The following is a 22,701-nucleotide window of genomic DNA, read 5'->3' on the forward strand; positions in this document are numbered from 1 at the left end:
AGTTGCACGGATATAAGAATTGAAGTTGCATGAATTTAGGGTCATGGTTATTCTTGTTTGATACCAACATTGGGTGGATACATGTGGGATGAAGTGGATGATCATCTCATTATTCATCTTAAGAAATGTATAATCAACACCTTTGCCCTTAACAAGAAGTACAGCTCTCTGTAGACCAGCCCCAAGGTTTATCACCATCTGCTATTTTTCTGCCACTTTTTTTGCATATGGAGACCTGACAGCCAGCATGTGTTCATCTCCTCTTACTTTCTTAGTAGTCAGCAATATAAAAACATTGTCATACTTGTACAGCACAGTAGTATCATGTGTATTCCCCGAGAAAGTTATGGGAGGATTTGAGGATTATGGCCAGCTGCTGTGGAACTGCAATTTTTTTGTCAAAAAAACTTAAGGCAGTATTTGATAGGTTCACTTGTATTTTGCAATGCAGTACCTTTAATCAGTTTGAAGGTAGTTTTTATATTAATAGTTTTGAAGCTGATGAGAGGAGCAACCCTTTGGGCTACATCATCCCATCATCCATTCACTCCCATCTTTTACACTTTCTTTCCAGTTTGGCAGACATTTAATGTGCATTCAAAGACTTTCCAGTTTGGCAGACATTTAATATGCATTCAAAGACCCCTTTAATCAGGGTTGGGTCCAAGTACAGGTGACTACTTAAGTTGAAGTCCAAGTACCTGGGTATTTTTCAAGTACAAATACAGTTATTTTTCAATGTATTTAAGTCCAAGTACATGCCATTGTAATTAAGTACAAGTACTTTCTGTGATAAAAAAAAAATCCTGTCACAGATTCATAAAACACAAATGTTGGTAGTTTCTGTATATACACATTGATGAGTACTGCTACACCAGGAAAAACGCCTTGTTGGTATTGCGGAGAGTAACAATATATTTTCGTGGGACTGCCAGGGTTTGTATCCGATCCACTTCTTGAGTAAATAGTTTAATACAAAATGGAAAGCAATAAAGAAGAAGGAAGAATCAACGAACCAATGAAGAGAGGACTGGACGAATCCAGGATTGAGTCCCTGTGGGGGGTAATACGCAGGAAAAAAACATGCTTAAACAACACTCCCAAAGCGACCAGCAGGTACATAAGTGATGAGTATTTCTTGGGGTTTAGGAAGCAAGAGGAAACAATGGAGAAAACCTTGGACACAGAGAGATTTTAGGATTAGCAGAGCCATACAAAACAGAGAAATTAACAACTTAGCAGATGAAGTGATCAATTTAAGATTAGACTACAAAGCTTTGCAACTAGAAGTAACCAACCTACATACAACAAATGAGGTAATACTAAGGGAATTAAATGAACTAAAAAGTGAACTAAGTGCAATAAAAAGAGAAAATGAAGGAAAGGAAAACGAGGTTAGGAATACAAGTGATGAACTGAAGAAAGAGGTAAAAGAACAATTGAAAGCAGTAACAGAAAAAATGGAAGAATCAATCAAAGAGACTGATCTAAATGAAATAAAAAAAAAAGTGGAAAAAGGAACGCGAAAGTAATAACTTATCATTCACAGAAATAGTACAGCAGCAGGTAGAAGAGAATGCAAAGGAAACAGTGATCAAGGTGATCAAAGAGAAGGAAAATTGGGTGAGAGAGACAGTGGACAAAAAGAAATGCATTGTGGTTTATGGTATAAATGAAAAACACAATGTACACAAATACCAAAGGGAAAAGGAAGAGAAAGAAATTGCGAAGGAGATTCTAAAAGCGGTCCAAGAAGGACAAAATCTAGATACAGAAATCAATGACGTACACAGGATGGGTATATACTCAAAAGAAAAAGATTACAGACCAATGAAAATCAAACTAACACAAATGATAGCAGAAGTATTATCAAAACCGGCAAAACTAGCAAATAGTGAAAAATACAAAAATATATGGATAAAAAAAATGAATGCTGAGGAATTAGAGAAATATAGGGAACTGAGAAGTGAGGCCAAGGGAAAAAAAAAAAAAAAACGAGAAAAGAACAGAGCCGGAAAAAACGATTTTTTTTTTAGAGACTGAGAAAATGGTACATCAGAAAAATGGAAACTTAAACCAAAAAAGAGAAAAGAAGAAAAAATTAAAAGTAGCATATACAACTATGGACAGTATGATTTCAGGATTAAATGAATTGAATGACTGTCAATAGAGAAACCTGACATAATGGGAATTGCAGAGACAAAACTGAAAGGTCCTATACAGTAATCAAGTATGGTGGGACAAGGATTATACAAAATTTGGTTGAAAAATAGGACAGACAGACACAGGGGGGAGGAGTCATGATATTGACTAGAAAGGACCTAAATATAATAAAGGCAACAGAAGGAAAAGATAATGTGGAATTAATCACAGTTAAAGTAAAAAACAGCAGTGTGAAAAGTAGAAGGGTTATAGTTGTTTATGTGCCACCAAAAACTAAGACCTGGACTGACAGCGAACACTCAAAATTACTAGAAGACACAAAGAATGAATTAACTGAGACACTGAAATATGGAGAAAATATAGTAATTATGGGTGACTTTAACGCAAAGGAAATAAATTGGGAAGAATTGACAATGGGAGGTGGAGATGAACTCTGGGGAAATGTCCTACTGGGTATGACCATAGATTACACATTGACGCAATGGGTTAAAGAAAATACTAGATTTAGGCAAAATGAAGAACCATCGAGACTAGATTTGATATTCCCCTCTGAACCAGAAATAGTGGAAGAAATAAATTATAAAACACCAATTGGGAAGAGAGACCACATAATAATGAAGATCGAATTTAAGGAACATTATGTGGTAAGAAGGAATTAGAAACACAGAGAAAGAAGATTGATGTACAATAAAACTGATTTTGTAAAACTTAGAAAAAAAAAAAAAAAGATGCCTGTTGGGAAAAATTTGCAAATGATGAAACAAAGACGGAAGAGAAATGGAACATTTTCAAAGAAATATATAAAGAGGGAACAGACAAAATATGCCTAAGCAGAAACAGAAAAGGGAGTACATAAAGTGCTGGTATGATAAAAAGTGTAGCGATGCTAATGATAGAAGAGACAAAGCTTGGAAAAGAGATAAAAAAAAAGAGACTAAATGGCAAACATACATTAAACTGAGAAATGAATACGTAGACATATGAAGAGAGGAAAAAAGAAACTATAAGAAATATATAATAGCAAAATGCAAAGATCAACCTAAACTATTTTACAGATGTGTAAACGAGAAATTAAAAGACAAACTTGAAATAATAAAACTGCATGAAGGAAATCAAGAATACACAGAAGATGTAGAAATGGCTGAAGTAATGACCAGACACTTCAAATCTGTTTTTACAATTGAAAGCTCACAATTGTGGGATGATAGTCACTAGGAAGGATCCCCTAAATTGAAAGAAATAAGGGTGACACAGAAAGAAATAAGGGACCAAATAAAGAAACTCGATGTCAGAAAGTCACATGGACCAGACAGAATAGTGAACTGGATATTAAAAGAATGACTAGACGAACTCACAGACAAAATACAGAAAATAATTGACCTCTCACTCAAAGAAGGGAAAGTACCACAAGACTGGGAAATTTTTAATATTGTACCAATATACAAGTGAGGAAATAAAGAAAATCCAACAAATTATAGACCAGTATCCCTTACAAGCACAATTGCAAAAATATGTGAAAAGGTTATTAAAAACAAATGGACTCGCTTGAAAAAGAACAAAATATTAAACCCCAACCAATTTGTATTTAGAAGTGGAAGATTCATGTACTACAAACATAATAAGCATTTACTCAAGATTGCTAGACATAATACAAGAAAGAGATGGCTGGGCAGATTGTGCCTTCCTGGACCTACAAAAGGCTTTTGACAAAGTACCATACAAAAAACTACTAAGAAAAATTGAAGCAATAGGTGGAATACAAGGAAAATTATTGGCTTTTTCCCCCTTACCAGGGAGGTAGCCAAAAAGAAAAAAGGCATGAAAACCATTCTCACCCATTCCATCCCTAATACACTCCACTCCCCTCCACCCTCTACCCTCCCTCTTATCTTGGCACCTCCTGGATGACGGGTCATCCCTGCATCTTGTCCACTGCCCTGGTTCAGAGGTGGTGTCGCAAGACACAGTACATCCACAGCAAGGCTGTTTCATTAAATTGGCAACCCCCCCTCTCCGTCCCCTCATGCAGAAAAGGAGAAGACAGGGAGAAATCCCTTCGCTCTGTGTCAAATTTTTCTCACATACCTCACCCCCCATCCCCCCACCCATTCCACCTCATGCATCACAACATCATCCATATATAACCATTCTCCATTCACCCCTGTCTTCTGTCCTCTCCCATCCTTCCTCAACAGACATTCCCCTCTTCCCCAAAACCCCTTTCACCCCATCCATCCATCCATCTCATCCTAGGTCGCCCCTTCATGTTCATTTCCTCCACATCTGCCTTCCATACCTCTTTTACTAGTCTTTCTTCACTCATTCTTTCCACATATCCAAACCATCCCAACACTCTTTCATCCACCCTATCTCCCAACTCCCTTACCACCCATGTTCTGCTCACCTCATTTCTCACACTATCCAGCCTAGTAATCCCCATCATACTTCTCGGACACCTCATCTCAAAACTTTAAAACTCCTCTCTTCCTCTCTTATGTTCCATGTTTCTGCCCCATAAAATGCTGTTGGCACAATCACTCCTTCATACAATCTCCTCTAAGCCTCCATTCCCAAATGTCTTTTCCTCATTACACTTTTTAATCCACCAAGGCATTTACTCACTTCTCTCAATTTACATTCTACCTCCACCTCCACTCCACCCTTTCCTGCCACATTCACACCCAAGTATCTAAAACTATCCGCTTCCTCCAGTCGCTCTCCCTTAATTCTCGCTTCCAGTGTGCTGCCACTTTCACCCCTTGTACATCTCATCACCTTACTTTTACCCACATTTATCTTCAACTTTCTTCTTTCACACACTCTCCCAAACTTTGTCATCAACTTCCTCAATCCCTCCTCTGATCCTGCTACAAGCGCAGTGTCGTCCACAAACAACAGCCGGCTCACCAACTTTTCTCCATTTTCTTGAAACATCTCCAATCCCTGACCTACCACCCTTGCATTTACCTTTTGCACCACCCCATCCATGTATAAGTTTAACAGCCAGGGCAACATAACACATCTCCAACGAAGTCCAACCTTTGCCTCGAATCACTCACTCTCTCCATTTCTAATCCTGACACATGCTCTACTACTCTTGTAAATACAGGCACTCCTCCAGTCCTCTGGCACTCTACCCTCTCTCCAGCAAACATTAAATAACCTCACCAGTCAGTCCACCATCACTGTACCTCCTTTTTTTTAGACAGTCTGCATAGCATTTATCCAGACCAGGTGCCTCACCTGCTCTCATCATCTTAACAACTGCCTTGACTTCATCCTTCCTTATTTCTCCTTCATTTTCCTCACTCATCACGGTCATTTTCTTAGCACTTCCCACTGCAACTATCTTTCCCTCCCTATCCTCCTTCACATGTAGCAACACCCTAAAATACTCTGCCCATCTTCCCCTTACTGCCTTCTCTTCCATTATCATCTCTCCATCTGCACCTTTTACCTTTTCTTCTCTACTTGATTCGCCTCTTCTTCCTCTCTTAATTTCTTTCCAAAGCATTTTTTTATTACTTTCAAAATTTTCTGTCATATTCTTAGCCCATTTCACATCTGCTCTCCTCTTTGCCTCCTTTACCTTGTTCTTTACTTCTCTTCTCTTTTCACCTCTCATGACTCCCTCGTCTTATTTTGTAACCAATCTGTGAAAGCTTGCTTCTTCTCTTCTATAACCTTCTTTGTTTCCCCATCCCACCACTCACTACCCTTCCTTCTATTTCCTCCCGTCCTTGTTCCACACACCACTTGAGAATAACTTGAATAATTAATATTTCCTACACTGCATATGCAAAAAGCTATCCATATATTTCTCATGTCAGTAATAAAACTAAATTTGATGCAAATGTAAGGGTAAGTATCAGGGCATTGAGACTTGCCCCTTATACTAATTAATAATACATCCAGTAGTTTTATCATTGAAAATAAGAGATAAGTGCATTTACTCAATAGTATCATCACAAAGTTCACTAGAATCTATGCATAGTATATACCTTTTGATTAGATATGATATACTTGTTTGTACTTGAATGTACTAGGTATTTTTCAAGTACTTTTGATATAGGTATAAATACATGTACTTGGACCCAACCCTGCCTTTAATACTATCTATCCATCTCATTCTCAGTCTTTCTGTCAAACTTACTGCATCCAATATTGGTATCCACAATCTGTGCTAGTCTTTATATATTATCTACATATGCTCAAACCCCCCTAGCATTTTGTTCAACCCAATCCAACAGTTGTTTCCTCTTCAGTTCTCAGCTTCACCCCCACATTTCTTAATCTATTCATGTAACAATTATATTTCCTGAACCAGTATGTATTAACTTTATATATCTAAAACATTCAATTGCATTCCCTCAGCCTTCTTCATGTTTCAGATTTCATTATCAAGCTCAAGGCTTTTAAGACATACAATAAAAGTTTCTATTCTTGTATGATATTTTATTAATTGATTTATTTATTGGATTTTCTTTTTTCTTTTTCATTTCAGTCTGATAAAGCATCAACCTGTAGTTGGGAAAGTGCTGGAGACAATAATAGAGATAAACAGGAAAATAATAAAGAACAAAATGATAATAAGAAATCCGTTTCACGTCAAAATAGTGCACCACAGCAACAGCAAAAACAGTTACCTACACAACCTAAAATTCAAGAACCTGCACCTCAACCATCACCTCAACCATCGCAGTCACCTATGCAACAACAGCCGTTACCACAACAACCAGTACAGCAAATTCCACAGTCCCAACAGATTTCACAAGTATCACAATCGGTTCCACAGCAGGTTTCACAACAGGTTCCACAGCAGATTCCATCACAGATTCCACTACAATTGTCACAGCAAATGCCACAGCAAGTACCACAGCAAGTTCCACAACAAATGTCACAGCAGATTCCACAGCAAATGCCACAGCAAGTTCCACAACAAATGCCACAGCAAGTTCCGCAGCAAGTCCCACAGAGTGTTGTAATTCCTCCTCAGCCACAGCAGCTTATGCAGCAGTCAGTACCTCATAACATGATGCAGCAGATGCCACAGCAAATGGTGCAGCCAACTCAGCCCTCACAGCAGCCTCTGATAATGGCGCCTACTATGATGACTCCAGGCATGCAGCAGCAGCAGCAGGTGGGTTCTTCAAGAGAGATTGTAGATGGTTAAAAAAATGAAGAAAAGTGGGAAATATGCCAGTTGTTGTTTGCTGACAACACTGCTTGTGACAAGATCAGAGTGGGGATTAAGCAAGTTAGTGACAGAGTTTTGGAAGGTGTGCGAGAGGAGAAAGTTGAAGGTAAATGTGGGTAAAAGTAAGGTGATGAGATGTACAAGGGGAGAAGATGGCAGCAATTTGGAAGTATTAAAGGGGAGAGGTTGAAGGAAGTGGCAGGAAAGGGGAGAATGGAGGTAGCTTGTAGATTGAGAGAAGCAAGTGTCTTTAGGTATTAAAAAGTGTAATAAGAAATGACATTTTGGAATGGATGCCAATAGGAGATTGTATGAAGGGCTGATTGTGCTGACAGCATTGTATAGAGCAGAAACATGAAGCAGAAGAGAGGAAGAGTTTAGATGTATTTACCTAGTTGTATTTTATGGGAAGAGAGCTATGTTTGTAGGGACCCACTTTTGTATCTTTCAGCATCCAGTTTGATCTTAAATTCATGTATAGTTTTTGCACTCACTGTTTCTCATTCACTGTGTTCCAGATATCTACAACTCTGTGTGGGAAGCTATTCTTTTTCAGATCTCTTCTGTAACTATCCTTTTTAAGTTTCTTTTCATGTCCTCTTGTTTTTCTTTTATCCCTTTCATAATTCTGTAGATGGTTAGTAGATCTCCTCTTTCTCTTCTTTGTTCTAGGGTTGATAGTTTGAGTTTGGCTAATCTTTGTTCATATGTCAATTTGGAGTGTTGGTGCCATCTTTGTTATTGCTCTTTGAATTCTTTCTAATTTCTTCATGTTCTTTTTAGTACTGGGTGTCCATAGTGTCACAGCGTACTCCAATCTTGGTCTTATCAATGTAACTAATATTTTCTTCACCAATTCTTCATCCAAGTAGTCAAAGGTCACTTTCATTGATCTTAGTAAATTGAAAGTTTTCCAACTATTCTGTTGATATGTTTGTCTGGTGACATGTCATTGCTGATAGTTAGTCTTAGGTCCCTTTCCAAGTTGACTTTTTAAAATTCCTTTGTACCAATTTTATATTGTCCCAATATTCTATTTTTACTTTTTCCAAATGTGTTTGAGATGAAATGTCTAAGAAGTATGGTAAGGGTTACTAGGCTGGATAGAGTGAGAAACAAGGTGAGGAGGAGAGTGAGGGTGGAAAAGGAGTTGGGAAATAGGATTGATGAAAGAGTATTGGGATGGTTTGGACACATGGAAAGAATGAGTGAAGAAAAATTAGTAAAAGAAGTGTGGAAGGCAGAGGTGGATGGAGCAAACATAAGGGGACAACTGAGGACGAGATGGATATATGGGATAAAAGGGTCTTTGAGAAAGAAAGGGAGAAGACAAAAAAATAGGGTTGAGTGGAGAATGGTTGTATATGGATGATGTGATGAATGGAAGGAAGTGGGTGGGGGAGGAGAGGGTTAGGGAGTGGTTATGTGTGAATGATATTTTGACACAGCCCGAAGGGATTTCTCACCATCTTCTCCTTTTCTGCATGAAGGGACATAGAGGTATGGGGTCGCTGATTAAATGAAGCAGCCTTGCTATGGATGTGCTGTGTCTTGCTGCATTGCTTCTGACCCAGGGTGATGGGCTAGATGTAGGGATTACCTGTCATCCAGGAGGTGCCAAGATTAGAGGGAGAGATGGAGGGGTGATAAATGGGGGTGAAGTGGGTGGGGATGAAATTGGTGGAAGTAGAATTATGCCTTTTGAATTTTGCTACCTCCCTTGTAAGGGGGACATAGCCCTTCATATATGTATGTACATCAAGCCTTTATTCCCATTCTTAAAACTGGGTCATTATTCATAATTATTGCATTGGTTAAAACTCTAATTATTTTAGTTTTGTTAATCACTGCTGAATGTCCTTATGCAAGGTGTCACTAGCAAAAAGAGTACGGAAGGCTGAGGTGGATAGAGTAAACTTAAGGGGAAGACTAAGAAAGTTGGATGATTGAGGTGAAACAACATTGTGTGCAAGAGGGCTGGGAAGGGAGAGGGTTAGAGGTAGATGTGAGTGGCGAGTGGTTGTGAATAGACGAGAAATTGATGTGGCCTGATCAAATTTCATTTTGTCTGTTGTGTAAATTTTTTTAGCAGATGAGGAGGGGAAGGTCACCATGTAAAGAAGCAGTAGGGATAAATCAGTGTCAGTTGTTGGGCCCTGCTGTGGAGGTGCTGTGTCTTGCTGCATTGCCTTTGACCCAAGCAATATGTGGGGGACATGGGTGATCCTTTATCCACAAAGGGCTAAGATAGGAGAGACAATAGATGGGTTTTCGGGTTGGTGTGGGATAGGCGATGTGTGTATGCTTTGATACAGCCAGCCACTGAATAAGAGGGAAAGACCTTTTGATGATTATATGTATATACATATGTACAGTACTCGTCAAAAGTATGTGACCCCTACTCCATGCGGCCGTTTATTCATGACGAAAATAGGAAGGCATTTTCTGAGGTGAAATTATGAGGATAGAATGTATCTGGCAACTCCCTGCTGTCACACTGGTCCAACAGAGTGGAATGTGAGGGAGAACTCAGCCAGTCACTCCCACACTGATGTGGGAAGAGCATTTACAAGTAAACCCCTCTCAAAATCTTGCCTTTTTTCACACTGGTTTTCTTCATTTCCATCGGTTCTGTATTGTTACCATGGCTCCAACCAAAGAATTAAAGATATAATTGCCCAAGTCATTGGATAAAGAAGGCAAACCATGGAACTAAAGAAATCAGTAAAATGTTAAAGGTACCTAAGACCAAAGTCAAGAGATACATGGTGCGATTTTGGGAAGGAAGAGGGCTGGAGATATCCCAGAAACATAGGATAAGGCATCCTAAGAAGACTTCTCCAATGGTTTTGAATATCATAAAGCATACTTTAGAGTCAAATCCACTAACAAAAGCAAAATCTCTGAAGGAGAAGCCTTCTTAGGATCCCCTATACCAAGTTACTGGGATGGGATCTCCAGCCCTCCTCCCTCCCAAAATCACATCATGTATCTCTTGATTTTGGACTCAGTCACCTTCAACATTCCACTAATTTCTTTAATCCAATGACTTGGACAATTACCACTTTAGTTAAATCCATTGTAGGTGCCATGCAGACCCAAGGGAAATGAAGAAAGTGTGAAAAAAGGCAAGGTCCTGAAGAGAGGGATTACCTGTAAATGCTCTTCCCACGGCAATGTGGGAGCAACTGGCTGGGTTCTCCCTCACATTCCATTCTGTTGGCCCAGTGTGACAGTAGGGTGTTGCCAGTTACATTCTATATACATTACTCCACCTCAGAAAATGCCTTCCTTTTTTCAACACAAATATGTGGCCGCAAGGGGTAGGGGTTACATACTTTTGACGAGTACTGTGCATAATTATATTGAAAGGCCTTTTCTTCCATATAAGGGAGGTGGCCAACCAAGGCATGCACCCACCCTTCACCCATTCCACACCAGACCAACACCCTTTTATTCATTTGTTTTCCCTTTCAACTTAGTTCTTTATGGATAAAGATCCATCTATGCCCCCAACCATTACTTGGTTCAGAAACAATGCAACAAGACACAGTACCTCCACAGCAGAGCCTGACAGATAAAACTTATTTACCCCCACTGCTTCATTACATAGTGACCCTCCCCTCTTGACTACTCACAGATAATACAAAGAAGACATGGAGAGATAGAAATCCCTTTAGGCCATGACAATTTACCATCCACTCACAATCAATCACCATTCACACTCTCTTGCCCTCTCCCTTTTCTAAAACATATAAATCTATTTTCCCTAAAAAAAAAGCATAGATTTTAAAGCAAATTGACAATATCAAGCTTTCAGGGCATAATTTAGAAGTGGATAGGAATAATTTTGGCAGCTGTGTAGTCAATAATTGGAATAAACATCCTGCAGAGGCAATGTAATATAGTACAGTTCAAAGTTTTACTATTCATTTAGATAAACACCTAAGCAATATGCTGGAATGCCTGCCAATTTTTTTGTTCACTTGTTTTTATCTTTTCATTTAACTGTCTATTCCTATCATCTCACATAGGTGTGGAGCAAAAGGCATTTTTTCAGTATGCTCTTCCATTGTATGGTGGAGGTGGAGGTAGAATGTAGATTGAGAGAAGCGAGTAAATGCTTTGGTGGATTAAAAAGTGTAATGAGGAATAGACAGTTGGGAATGAATGCTAAGAGGAGACTATATGAAGGAGTGATGTGCCAACAGCACTGTATGGGGCAGAAACATGGAACATAAGGGAAGAGAGAAGGAGTTTGAATGTGTTTGAGATGAGGTGTCTGAGAAGTATGATGGGGGTTACTAGGCTGGATAGAGTGAGAAATGAGGAGGTGAGGAGGAGAACAGGGCTGGAAAGGGAGTTGGGAGATAGGGTTGATGAAAGAGTATTAGTATGGTTTGGACACATGGAAAGAATGAGTGAAGAAAGACTAGTAAAAGAGGTATGGAAGGCAGATGTGGAGGGAGTGAACATGAAGGGACGTCTTAGGATGAGGTGGATGGATGGGGTGAAGGGGGCTTTGGGGAAGAGGGGAATGTCTGTTGAGGAAGGACGGGAGAGGATAGAAGACGGGTGAATGGAGAATGGTTGTATATGGATGATGTTGTGATGCATGAGGTGGAATGGGCGGGGGGATGAGGGGTGAGGTAGTATGTGTGAGCAAATTTTGACGCAGCCCGAAGGGATTTCTCCCAGTCTTCTCCTTTTATGCATGGGGGGACGGAGAGGGAGGTCACTGATTTAATGAAGCGGCCTTGCTGTGGATGTGCTGTGTCTTGTGACACTGCTTCTGACCCAGTGCAGTGGACAAGATGCAGGGATGACCCATCATCCAGGAGGTGCTAAGATGAGAGGGAGGGTGGAGGGGTGTGGAGTGTATTCAGGGATGGAATGGGTGGGAATGATTTTATGCCTTTTCCTTTTTGGCTACCTCCCTTGTATGGGGGGAAAAGCCTTGGTATATGTATATATATATATATATGTATATATATATATACTTTTCTATGTTACGCACTAATGTGCAGTCGTCTGGATGCAGATTTCTGAGTAGAGTACTGAAGTCCATGGCGTTTTCCTCTAGACGTCTTTCGGCTCTAATTAGCCATCTTCAGGAGGTGTTGTCTGGTTGAATTGTTGACAGAGAATGACGCGGTTTGATCGTGTGGCGGTATATATTGGCGGAGAGCGGAGTGCCAGATATATACCGACACACGATCAAACCGCGTCATTCTCTGTCAACAATTCAACCTGACAACACCTCCTGAAGATGGCTAATTAGAGCCGAAAGACGTCTAGAGGAAAACACCATGGACTTCAGTACTCTACTCAGAAATCTGCATCCAGACGACCGCACATTAGTGCGTAACATAGAAATTATATTCTATAAACAGAATAATGCTATCTCAGCTGTTGACTTTAACAACGCATGCATTATTAACGGCCTACTTCCAAAATATATATATACGTATATACATACATACACCAAGGCTTTTTTTCCCCTTACAAGGGAGGTAGCCAAAAAGAAAAAGGCATAAAACCATTCCCACCCATTCCATCCCTAAATATATATATATATATAATGTGTGTGTACAAGCTTGGCTATATATGGTATGTAAGTGTATATTTATAAATCCATTGTTATTGTTTTGGTTTGCAGATAAACATGGTCCCACCTGTTGGCATGCCAATGATGGGCCTTCAACAGGGTGGAATCATACTTCAGCCAGGACTTGCAATGCCTGCAGCAGGGATGGCCATACCTCAGGAGGCTATGCTGGGTCAGATGATGGGTCAAGGGCAGGCCATTGGCATGCAGCCCATGCAGGCTCAGGAAATGGATCAGCAACAGTTGATCATGGGAGAAAGGCTGGATAAGGAACCTATCAATTTGGTGCTCAGGGTCAGGTATGGTTGCGTATGGTTTCCAGTTATAATTATCTCAAAGAAGGATCACCAGAGTTCCCCCAAGTTAAGGTCACTTTCTTGATTTAATCCCATGATTATAATTAGGTAAGGTTGCCCCTGGTCTTTTGCAGAAGATCCGCAGCCAGCGGGTAACCAGCAACAGCCTTGAGACAGAAACACAAGTCACTCAGGGAAGATGTGTTGTTGTCTGAGGGTTGTTAGTGTCCTCTGCAGTGGATGCATCTGGGGCAATTTGAATCTGTTGCCAAGCCTATTCTGTGTTGGCAATGCTTTAATACTGGATGATGTCCTGAGCACAGACATGCTAATGTGGTTTTTGTCAGGTGTGGGAGGGTCTTTTCTCTGGGGCTTATGTGTGGGGGTGGTTGTTGGAGTATTGAGTGATATGTGATATGTATAAAATATCAGTAAATTCTTTGTCACAGGTCTCTCTTGCAAGAGACCCATGGCCTCCAGGTAACCAGCAACAGCCATTAGATTGAGCCACAAATTACTCTAGGAGAAGGTATTGTTGGATGAAATGTTCTGTGTCACATATATGGTGATTACAACTTAGGCAGTTTGATTCTGTGATCAGGTGCTGTTTCAGTGTGAAAGGTCTGAATACAGTTATGCCAGTGTGGTTTTTGCCTCTTGTGGGAGTGATTTCAAGATTTGGCTGTTAGGCTGATGTCTAGGGGAGTGGTGGAGTATGGAGTTTGGGACTCGATCCATTCTTGTTTTGTGATCTGAGTATATATTATTTTTTTGTATGTGTGGGTGGTGGATAGGAGTGGAATGGGTGGGAGTGGGTGCATGCCATGATTGTCTACCTTCCTTATAAGGGGGAAAAAGCCTTTGGTATATAGAATAGATGTGTTGTTAAGTGGAGGTGGTCATTTGTTTTACATTTTTATAAGTAATGAAAGTGGTAAAGCCAATCCAGAAGATTGGATGGTTGTCATGTTGAGTGTCTGAGGAAAGTAGGAACAGTTATAGTGGATTGGCTAATGAGGTTGTTGAATGTGTGTCTAAGGGAAGAAAATGTGCCAGAGAACTGGAGGAGTGCTTGTATAGTTCCACTTTACAAAGGATAAAGGAGGCAAAAAGGAGGGCAGATGTAAAATGGGGGAAGAGCATGACAAAAAAAATCAAAAGTAATAAAAAGATGTTTTGGAAGGAATTAAGAGAGGAAGGGAAGATGAATCAAGTAGAGAAGAAATGTAAAAGGTGCAGATGGAGAAATGATAACAGAATAGGTGGCAGTAAAGGGAAGATGGGCAGAGTATTTTAGGGAGTTGCTAAAAGTGGAGGAAGATAGGGAGGGAATGGTGGTTGCAATGTGAGGCACCAAGAAAATGACAGTGAGGGAAAAGGAAAATGGAGGATAATATGAAAACAAAAGGTGCAAGCAGTTATTGAAATGATGAGAGCAGGTAAGGCACCTGTGTTAGATGGGTGTCATATGAAGTGTCTGAAGAAGGGAGGTACAGTGATGGTGGACTGACAGGTGAGGTTTTTTAATGTGTGTCTAAGGTAAAGTAGACTACTGGAGGAGTGCCTGTATAGTTTCACTTTATGAGGGAAAAGGGGACATGTGGGTGTAGTAGTTTCAGAGGGATCAGTTTGTTGAGTGTAGTTGGAAAGGCTTATGGGAGGGTTTGATTGAGAAGATTAGGAGAGGAACAGAGAAAGTAATTGCTGAGGAACTGTGGGTTTGGGAAGGGTAGGGATTGTGTAGATTAGATTTTTTGTGGTAAGACAGATATGTGAGAAAGCTTTAGCAAAGATTTAGAATGTTTTTGGGGCCTTTATGGATTTGGAAAAAGCGACAGGGTAGACAGGAAGGCATCATTGTAGGTTTTGTGGATATATGGAATCAGAGGAAAGCTGTTAATGGCAGTCAAGAGTTTTTACAAGAGTAGTAGAGCCTGTGTTAGAATTAGAAATGGAGAGGATGAGTAGTTTGAGGTAAAGGTGGAACTGCGCCAGGGATAGAGTGTGCAGGAGGTAAATGTGAGGGTAATGACCAGATAAGTAAAGAAAATGGAGAAAAGTGGGAGGTAAGCCAGTTGTTATTTGCTGACAACACTATGCTAGTGACAGGATCAGAGAAGGGATTAAGGAAGTTGGTGATGAAGTTTAGGAAGATGTGCAAGAGGAGAAAGTGAAAGGTAAATGTGGGTAAAAGTAAGATTATGAGATGTAGAAAGGGAGAGGATGGCAGCAATTTGGAAGTGAGTCTTAAAGGAGAGAGGCTGAAGGAAGTGGCTAGCTCTAAGTACTTGGGGTTGTATGTGGCTGGAAAGGGACGAATGGAAGTGGAGGTAAATTGTAGATTGAGGGAAGTAAGTGCCTTGGGGGATTAAAAAATGTAATGAGAAATAGATATTTGGGAATAGATGCCAAGAGGAGATTGTATGAAGGGAGTAATTATGCCAACAGCACTGTATGGGGCAGAAACATGGAACATGAGAGAGGAAGAGTTTAAATGTGTTTGAGATGAAATGTCTGATGAGTATGGCAGGGGTTACAAGGTTGGATAGAGCGAGAAATGAGAAGGTGAGGAAGAGTGGGGGTGGAAAAGGATATGGGAGATAGGGTTGATGAAAGAGTATTGGAATAGTTTGGACACATAGAAAGAATGAGAGAAGAAAGATGAGTAAAAGAAGTGTGGAAGGCAGAGGTGGATGGATTGAACATGATGGGACAGCTGAGGATGATATGGATGGATGGGGTGAAAAGGGTGTAGAGCAAAAGGGTGATGTCTGTTGAGGAAGGAAGGGAGAAGGCAGAAGATAGGGGTGAGTGAAGAATGGCTGTGTATGGATGATACTGTGATGAATGGAAGGGAATGGTTTTGTGTGAATGATATTTTAACACGGCCTGAAGGGATTTCTCCCTGTCTTAATGTGTCTGCATGAGAGGATGGTGAGGGGGAATCACTGATTAAGTGAAGTAGTCTTGCTGTGAATGTGCTTTGTCTTGCTGCATTTCTTCTAACCCAGGGCAATGGATCATCCATGAGGAGCCAAGATGAGAGGGAGGGAGGGTGAATGGGACTGGAATGGGTGGGAGTGCAGTTATGCCTTTTGACTTTGGCTACCTCCCTTGTAAGGGGGAAAGAGCCCTTGCTATATGTATGTAAATAGTGTGACCAATTTTGGAGATGCTGGTACTAATATGTTTTGAGTCAGTCACAGCTCTAATTTGTCTAAATATTTTTTGTGTTCTTGGCAGCTGTTCTCTCTTGTGTATGATATACCTAAAGCTCTAGATAGTTTGGCTCACAACTTAAACTACAAACTACCTTTATACACAGTTTTCTCATCAGTTTTCTGGCATTCTGGTCAATCCTTTTGTCAAAGGAAACCTGTATAGGTTTCATTCAGACTGATGCTAGACTGCTGTATTAAGGTTGCATCACCATAAGGGGTTTGGATCGTATTGATTAGCCTTTTTTGTCGATGCTTCATATAGGTATTATTGTACTTAATACCAGATTATTTTATTTAGCCAATAGGTGTTGCTAGAGTGAAGGGAGTAAGGTGAGCTTATGCTAGAATGTATGAGGTTGCAACCAAAGTCATCACCTTTACCATGTTCTTTTGGACTGTTGGGGCAGATAACATTCACTGCTGTGAATCAGAGAGAACTGGTTTCAAACCCACAACTAAGAAACGCACTTCCAATTCACAACCAGTACACCATGAAGGAAGTATTGTTCCATGGTACAGGGGACCCTGATTGACATTTTATTATGGTTTATGCCAGTTGATTTTATTCAACTGATTGGGAGGAGGGAGGACTCCTTAACAAAGATATGATTTAATGCTTTCAGTAGGATGATGCCTCATGCAGTTTTATTTAGCTCAAAGAACATCACTATAATAAGTAGGTTAGGGCATCATCTCCTGGGTATGATAATAATGATGATGATGCCCTCTAGATTTTATTCTGAGAAATAACTAAATACAGAGGAATACAAAGGAGTGAACAGAAGGCTAGCAAACGAGCTCCAAGCCAGTGCTTTTTCACTAAGATCAAGGAAACGCTTATGTACTTACAGAGTTGTGGTTTTCAAGTGACTGCTATGGTGTAAAAGTATTCAGTTTGATAAAGTGTTTTAATGTGTAAAATGGAGGAAGGAAAAGGAAAAAAAGGACCAATGAACCAACAAATAGTGGATTGGACATGAACAGAATTGAATCGCCACTAGAGGTGATACCAAAGAGAATTTGTTTATAGGTGGGAAAACTGATTTTTCAGGGTTTCAAAGAGAAAGAGGACTACTAGGTAAAGGTTTAGATGTAGAAAGAGAAGCTAGGTGTAGCAGTGTACTAACAAATCGAGACATTAACAACTTGATGGAGGAACTAATAGATTTAAGAATTGATTGTAAAGCGATGCACAGATAAATGACCAATCTATGAAAAGCTAATGAAGAAATGAACAGAGAGCTTAATGACCTAAAAAGTGAACTAAGCATGATCAGAAGTGATATCAAAAGAAAGAAAAATGTAGAAACAAAAATGAGGAACTGAAAAAAAAGAGGTCAAAGAACAAATACAAGCAGTGACCGAAAAAGTGGGAGAATCAATGAAGGAGATGGAGCTCCTAGAAACCAAAAATCAGTGGAAACAAGAAGAAAATCAGAAAATAACATTTAAAGAAATAGTACAACAGCAGGTAGAGGAAAATGCTAAAGAAACTGTAATTAAAGAAAAGAAAAACTGGGTAACACAGTAGATAAAAAAAAAGTGCATTGTAGTTCAAGGTATTAAAGAAAAACATAATGTTTACAAATACCAAAGAGATAAAGAGAAAGAAATTGCAAAGGAAATTCTGAAAGAGGTTTAAGAAGAGGGAAAAGAATTGGGCAAAGATATCAAGGAGGTGCATAGAATGGAACAAAACTCTAGAGAAAAACACAACAGGTCACTAAAAATCAAACTAAAGACTCAAATGATAGCTGGAGAGGCACTATTAAAAGCTGCAAAGCTAGCAAATAATGAAAATAAATAACTGGATAAAAAAGGAAATGAGTGATGAGGAAATAGAAAAAGAAAAGGCACTTAGAAATGAGGCAAGTGAAAAAACAAGTGAAGAACAGAGACTGAAAAGAATGAGTTCTGGAGAGTACTGACCTGAGGCTGAGAAAATGGTACATCATAAAAGAAAAGAAGAAAAAAGGAAACAAACCAAAAAAAGAAAAATTAAAAACATTTACAAACATAGACTGTTAATAGAGAAACCAGACATAATGGGAATTGTGGAGACAAAATTAAAAGGTCCACTACCATCAAATATTGTGGGACAAGGTCTATACAACCATTAGGCAAAAAATAAAATGGAAAAACAGGGTGGAAGAGTGATGTTTTTGACTAAGGTTTAAATGTGACAGATAACAGAAAGAAAAAATAATGTGGAATTGATTATGATTAAAGTTGAAAACAGAAATATGAAAAGTAGAAAATTTATAGTAATATATGTGCCCCCAAAAACACAGGGTTGGACTGATAGTGATAATTCCAAACTACTGGAAGACACAAAGAATGCATTAATTAAATTATTGAAAGGAGGAAACATAGTAATTATGGGTAACTTTAACTCAAAGGAAATATGTTGGGAAGAAATGATAGTAAAAGGTGGAGAAGAACTTTGGGGAAATATTCTAGTGGATATGACCATTGAATACACATTGACTCAATGGGTGAAGGAAAATACCAGATATAGAAACAATGAAGAACCATCGAGACTAGACTTGATATTCACATCAGAGCCTGAAATCATGGATAAAAGGGAATACAAGACATGGGGAAGAATGACCACATACTAATAGAGTTCAAACTAAAAGAACAAATTGATGTGAGAAGAAATGAGAAACCTAGAAAAAGAAAAGTAATGTACAACAAAACAGACTTCGAAAAACTTGGAAAAAAAAATCAAAATACTAACTGGGAATCTTTTTTAAATGAAGAAACAAAGAGAAATGGAACATATTAAAAGAAAAATACAAGGAGGGAACAGATAAATACATACCATAGAAGAAACAAAAAAGGGTATACATAAAGTGTTGGTATAACAAAAAGTGTAGTGAAGCTAAAGATAGAAGAGACAAAGCCTGGAACAGATGGAAAAAAGACAAAGAAAAAAAAAAATAGATCAAACCAAGAAACAAGTATGTAAAAATACACAGGGAAGGAAAAAGAAACTATGAAAAAGACATAATAGAAAAATGAAAGGACCATCCTAAACAATTCTACAGATATGTAAATGACAAACTAAAAGACAAACATGAAATAGTGAAACTGCATGAAGGAAATAATATAAAGATGTAGAAATGGCTGAAATTATGATCAAACATTTTAAATCTGTATTCACAATTGAAGGCTCTTAAAATTGGGAGAAAGGACAGAAAGATCCCCTGCAATGAAAGAAATAACAGTGACACAGAAAGAAATAAGGGACCAAATAAAAAAACCTTGACGTCAGAAAATCACACGGGCCAGATGGAATTGCAAATTGGATATTGAAAGAATGTATAGATCAGTGGTTCCCAAACTAGGGGGCGCACCCCCCTAGGGAGGCATGAGGAGGATACAAGGGGGGCATGAAGTCATCTGCTCAAAAATATTTGTTTAATTAGAATAATAAAATCATTCAAAGAATAAATACCTGCCATTATATATATGCAAAGTATAATTATAGCTGTCACTCCAACCCGTTATCTATTAAGCTAGTTCTCCTTACATGTTTTGGACACGTCACCGATACCAACCACACTGACGCCACTGAGGGACTCATCACAAACTCCCAATACTTCAATCCTAGAATTTCTAATCTTGTGAGGAAGAAGCAGCAGCATCCATCTCACTAAATTAGTTCATAAATTGTGCCTTAGTCTCATGAGTCTTTCCAAATATTATATGCCATGTTTTGAAATTATCTATTCTTAGAATTGCAAGTCAATTTTGCCAATTTGCTTTTTTCACTTCCTTTGAACCAAAGGTTTCATTTTTAGTTACTTAGAAAAATGTCTCTGGAAATTACTATTATTTGTTTGAGTGGCTTTCATTATTCAAATTTAACCCCTTCCATATGGTGCCGCACACGTAGGCGTCATGGACTTAGATCTCGGTGGCAGCAGCCAATGCCAGCCGTACGACGTGTCGTAATAATACTCACATCATAAAATATAGTCACCGCTTATATCGATCGTTCTCTCTTCACCCGTGAATTTTGATAACCATAGAAAATGCGATTACAAAAGAATTAGAAAGAATGTCATTATGGAGGGGCGACTACAATAAATATAATCAAGACGCCGATATGGCAGCCTCGCGAATACACTCGCTCCCCATGACGCCTACGTGTGCGGCACCGTATGGAAGGGGTTAATACAAACAGAAATATGTTTTCCTGAACAATGCTAAGAAATAAATGCAAGAATCATTCACATGAACAAAAGGAAGTGGGGGCATGCAGGTCTACTGGAAGCAAAAAGGGGGTGTCAGGTAAGATAGTTTGGGAACCACTGGTATAGATGAACTAACAGACAAAATATAAAAGATAATTGATTTCTCATTCAAAGAAGGAAAAGTACCACAAGATTCGAAAAATGCAAATATTGTACCAATATACAAAGGAGAGACAAAGAAAATCCAACCAACTATAGACCAGTCTCCCTTACAAGTACAATAGCAAAAATATGTGAAAAAGTTATCAAAAGTAAATGGAGAACAAAATACTAAATCCAAAACAATTTGGATTTAGATGCGGAAGATCATGTGTCACAAACTTGATGTGCTTTTACTCGAGGCTAATAGAAATAATTCAATAAAGAGATGGATGGGCAGATTGTGCCTTCCTAGATTTACAAAAAGCATTTGACAAAATACCACACAAAAAAAGTACTAAGAAAAATTGAAACAATAGGTGGAATACAAGGAAATTTATTGGAATGGATGAAAGATTTCTTGAACGGGAGAAAAATGAGGGTGGTACTCAGAGACAAGAATTGGGAAGAAATTATAAGTGGAGTCCCACAAGGCTCTGTATTGGCTCCAATAATGTTTGCCGCATATATAAATGACATGGATGAAGGTGTGGAATGTTATATGAACTTCTTTGCAGATGATGCAAAACTACTAAAGAAAGTAAGTACAGAGAAAGACTGGACAAAGTCTGGGAATGGAGTCAGAAGTGTGAAGTGAATTTCAGCATCAAGAAATGTAGTATAATGGAATTTAGAAAAAGCAAAAACAATATCGGGACAATATAGAATTGGTACAAAGGAAGTTAAAAAGGTCAGCTTGGAAAGAGACCTAGGAATAACTATCACCTAGGAATAACTATCACCAATGACATAGCACCAGACAAACATATCAACAAATTAGTCAGAGAAACTTTCAATTTATTAAGATTAATGAAAGTGGCCTTTGATTACATGGATGAAGAAATGGTAAAGAAAATATTAGAGTACACTGTGACACTATGGATACCTAGTACAAAAATGAACAAAAAGAAATTAGAAAGAACTCAAAGAGCAATGACAAAGATGTCACCAACCTTCTCCAAATTGACATACAAAGATTGAACAAACTCGAAGTACCCTGGAACAAAGAAGAGAAAGAGGAGACCTACTAACCATCTACAGAATTATGAAAGGGATGGAAATCCTTGATAGAGATGACTTACTAAAGTGGGATAGGAGAAAAACAAGAGGACACCAAAAAAATTAAAAAGGATAGTTACAGAAGAGATCTGAAAAAGAATAGTTTCCCACACAGAGTGATAGATATTTGAAACAAAATGAGGAAACAGTGAGTGCAAAAACTATACAAGATACAAAAGTGAGTCACTACAAGCTTAGCTCTCTTTACATAAAATGCAACTAGGTAAATACATATACCAAAGGCCTTTTCCTCCTTCCAATGAGGAAGCCAAAAAACAAAGGCATAAAATCCACTGCCACCCATTCCATCCCCACATACTCCTCTCCCATTTACCCCCCTTATCTTGCCTCCTGGAGCAAACAGCAACAGACTTATTGGTCCGTATGGGGCTGCTTGCAAATTGAAAGGGGATGTAAACAGTGGAAACTGTTAAGAACCGCTGACTTAATTTAAATGTATGAGCTCATGATGCTGAGAAATAAGTAGATTGATGTTGGACTCCATATGTTTATCTAGGCATTTTTTAAAGGTGTTAATTGTATTTGAACTTACAACATGAACAGGTAATTTGTTCCAAGTATTGACAATGCAGTTAAGGAAAAATAAATTATTCATTAGTGTTTGATATTTGTTGTGTAGATCAGATTTTTGTGGTAAGACATATGTGAGAAAGCTATAGGAAAAGGTAAGGATGTTTTTTGGGCTTTTATGGATCTGGAAAAGGCTTATGACAGGATAGACAGGAAGGCATTGTGG

The 22,701-nt window shown here is 38.8% G+C and overlaps 1 protein-coding gene across 9 annotated transcripts in view; it reads left to right on the forward strand.

Annotated features, from left to right (window-relative positions):
* Positions 1-22,701, forward strand: part of fray (oxidative stress responsive kinase frayed) — a 522,696-nt gene that overhangs the window by 472,028 nt on the left and 27,967 nt on the right. For all 9 annotated transcript variants that reach the window (XM_076192634.1, XM_076192630.1, XM_076192631.1 and 6 more), the window contains 2 exons: positions 6,668-7,303; positions 13,020-13,267. In XM_076192634.1, the coding sequence (XP_076048749.1) occupies positions 6,668-7,303; positions 13,020-13,267 (884 nt within the window). The remainder of the gene's footprint in view (positions 1-6,667; positions 7,304-13,019; positions 13,268-22,701) is intronic.

The sequence above is a fragment of the Oratosquilla oratoria genome, chromosome 11 (genome assembly GCF_046742065.1).
Source record: "Oratosquilla oratoria isolate Oo_2021 chromosome 11, ASM4674206v1, whole genome shotgun sequence".
Lineage (NCBI taxonomy): Eukaryota > Metazoa > Arthropoda > Malacostraca > Stomatopoda > Squillidae > Oratosquilla > Oratosquilla oratoria.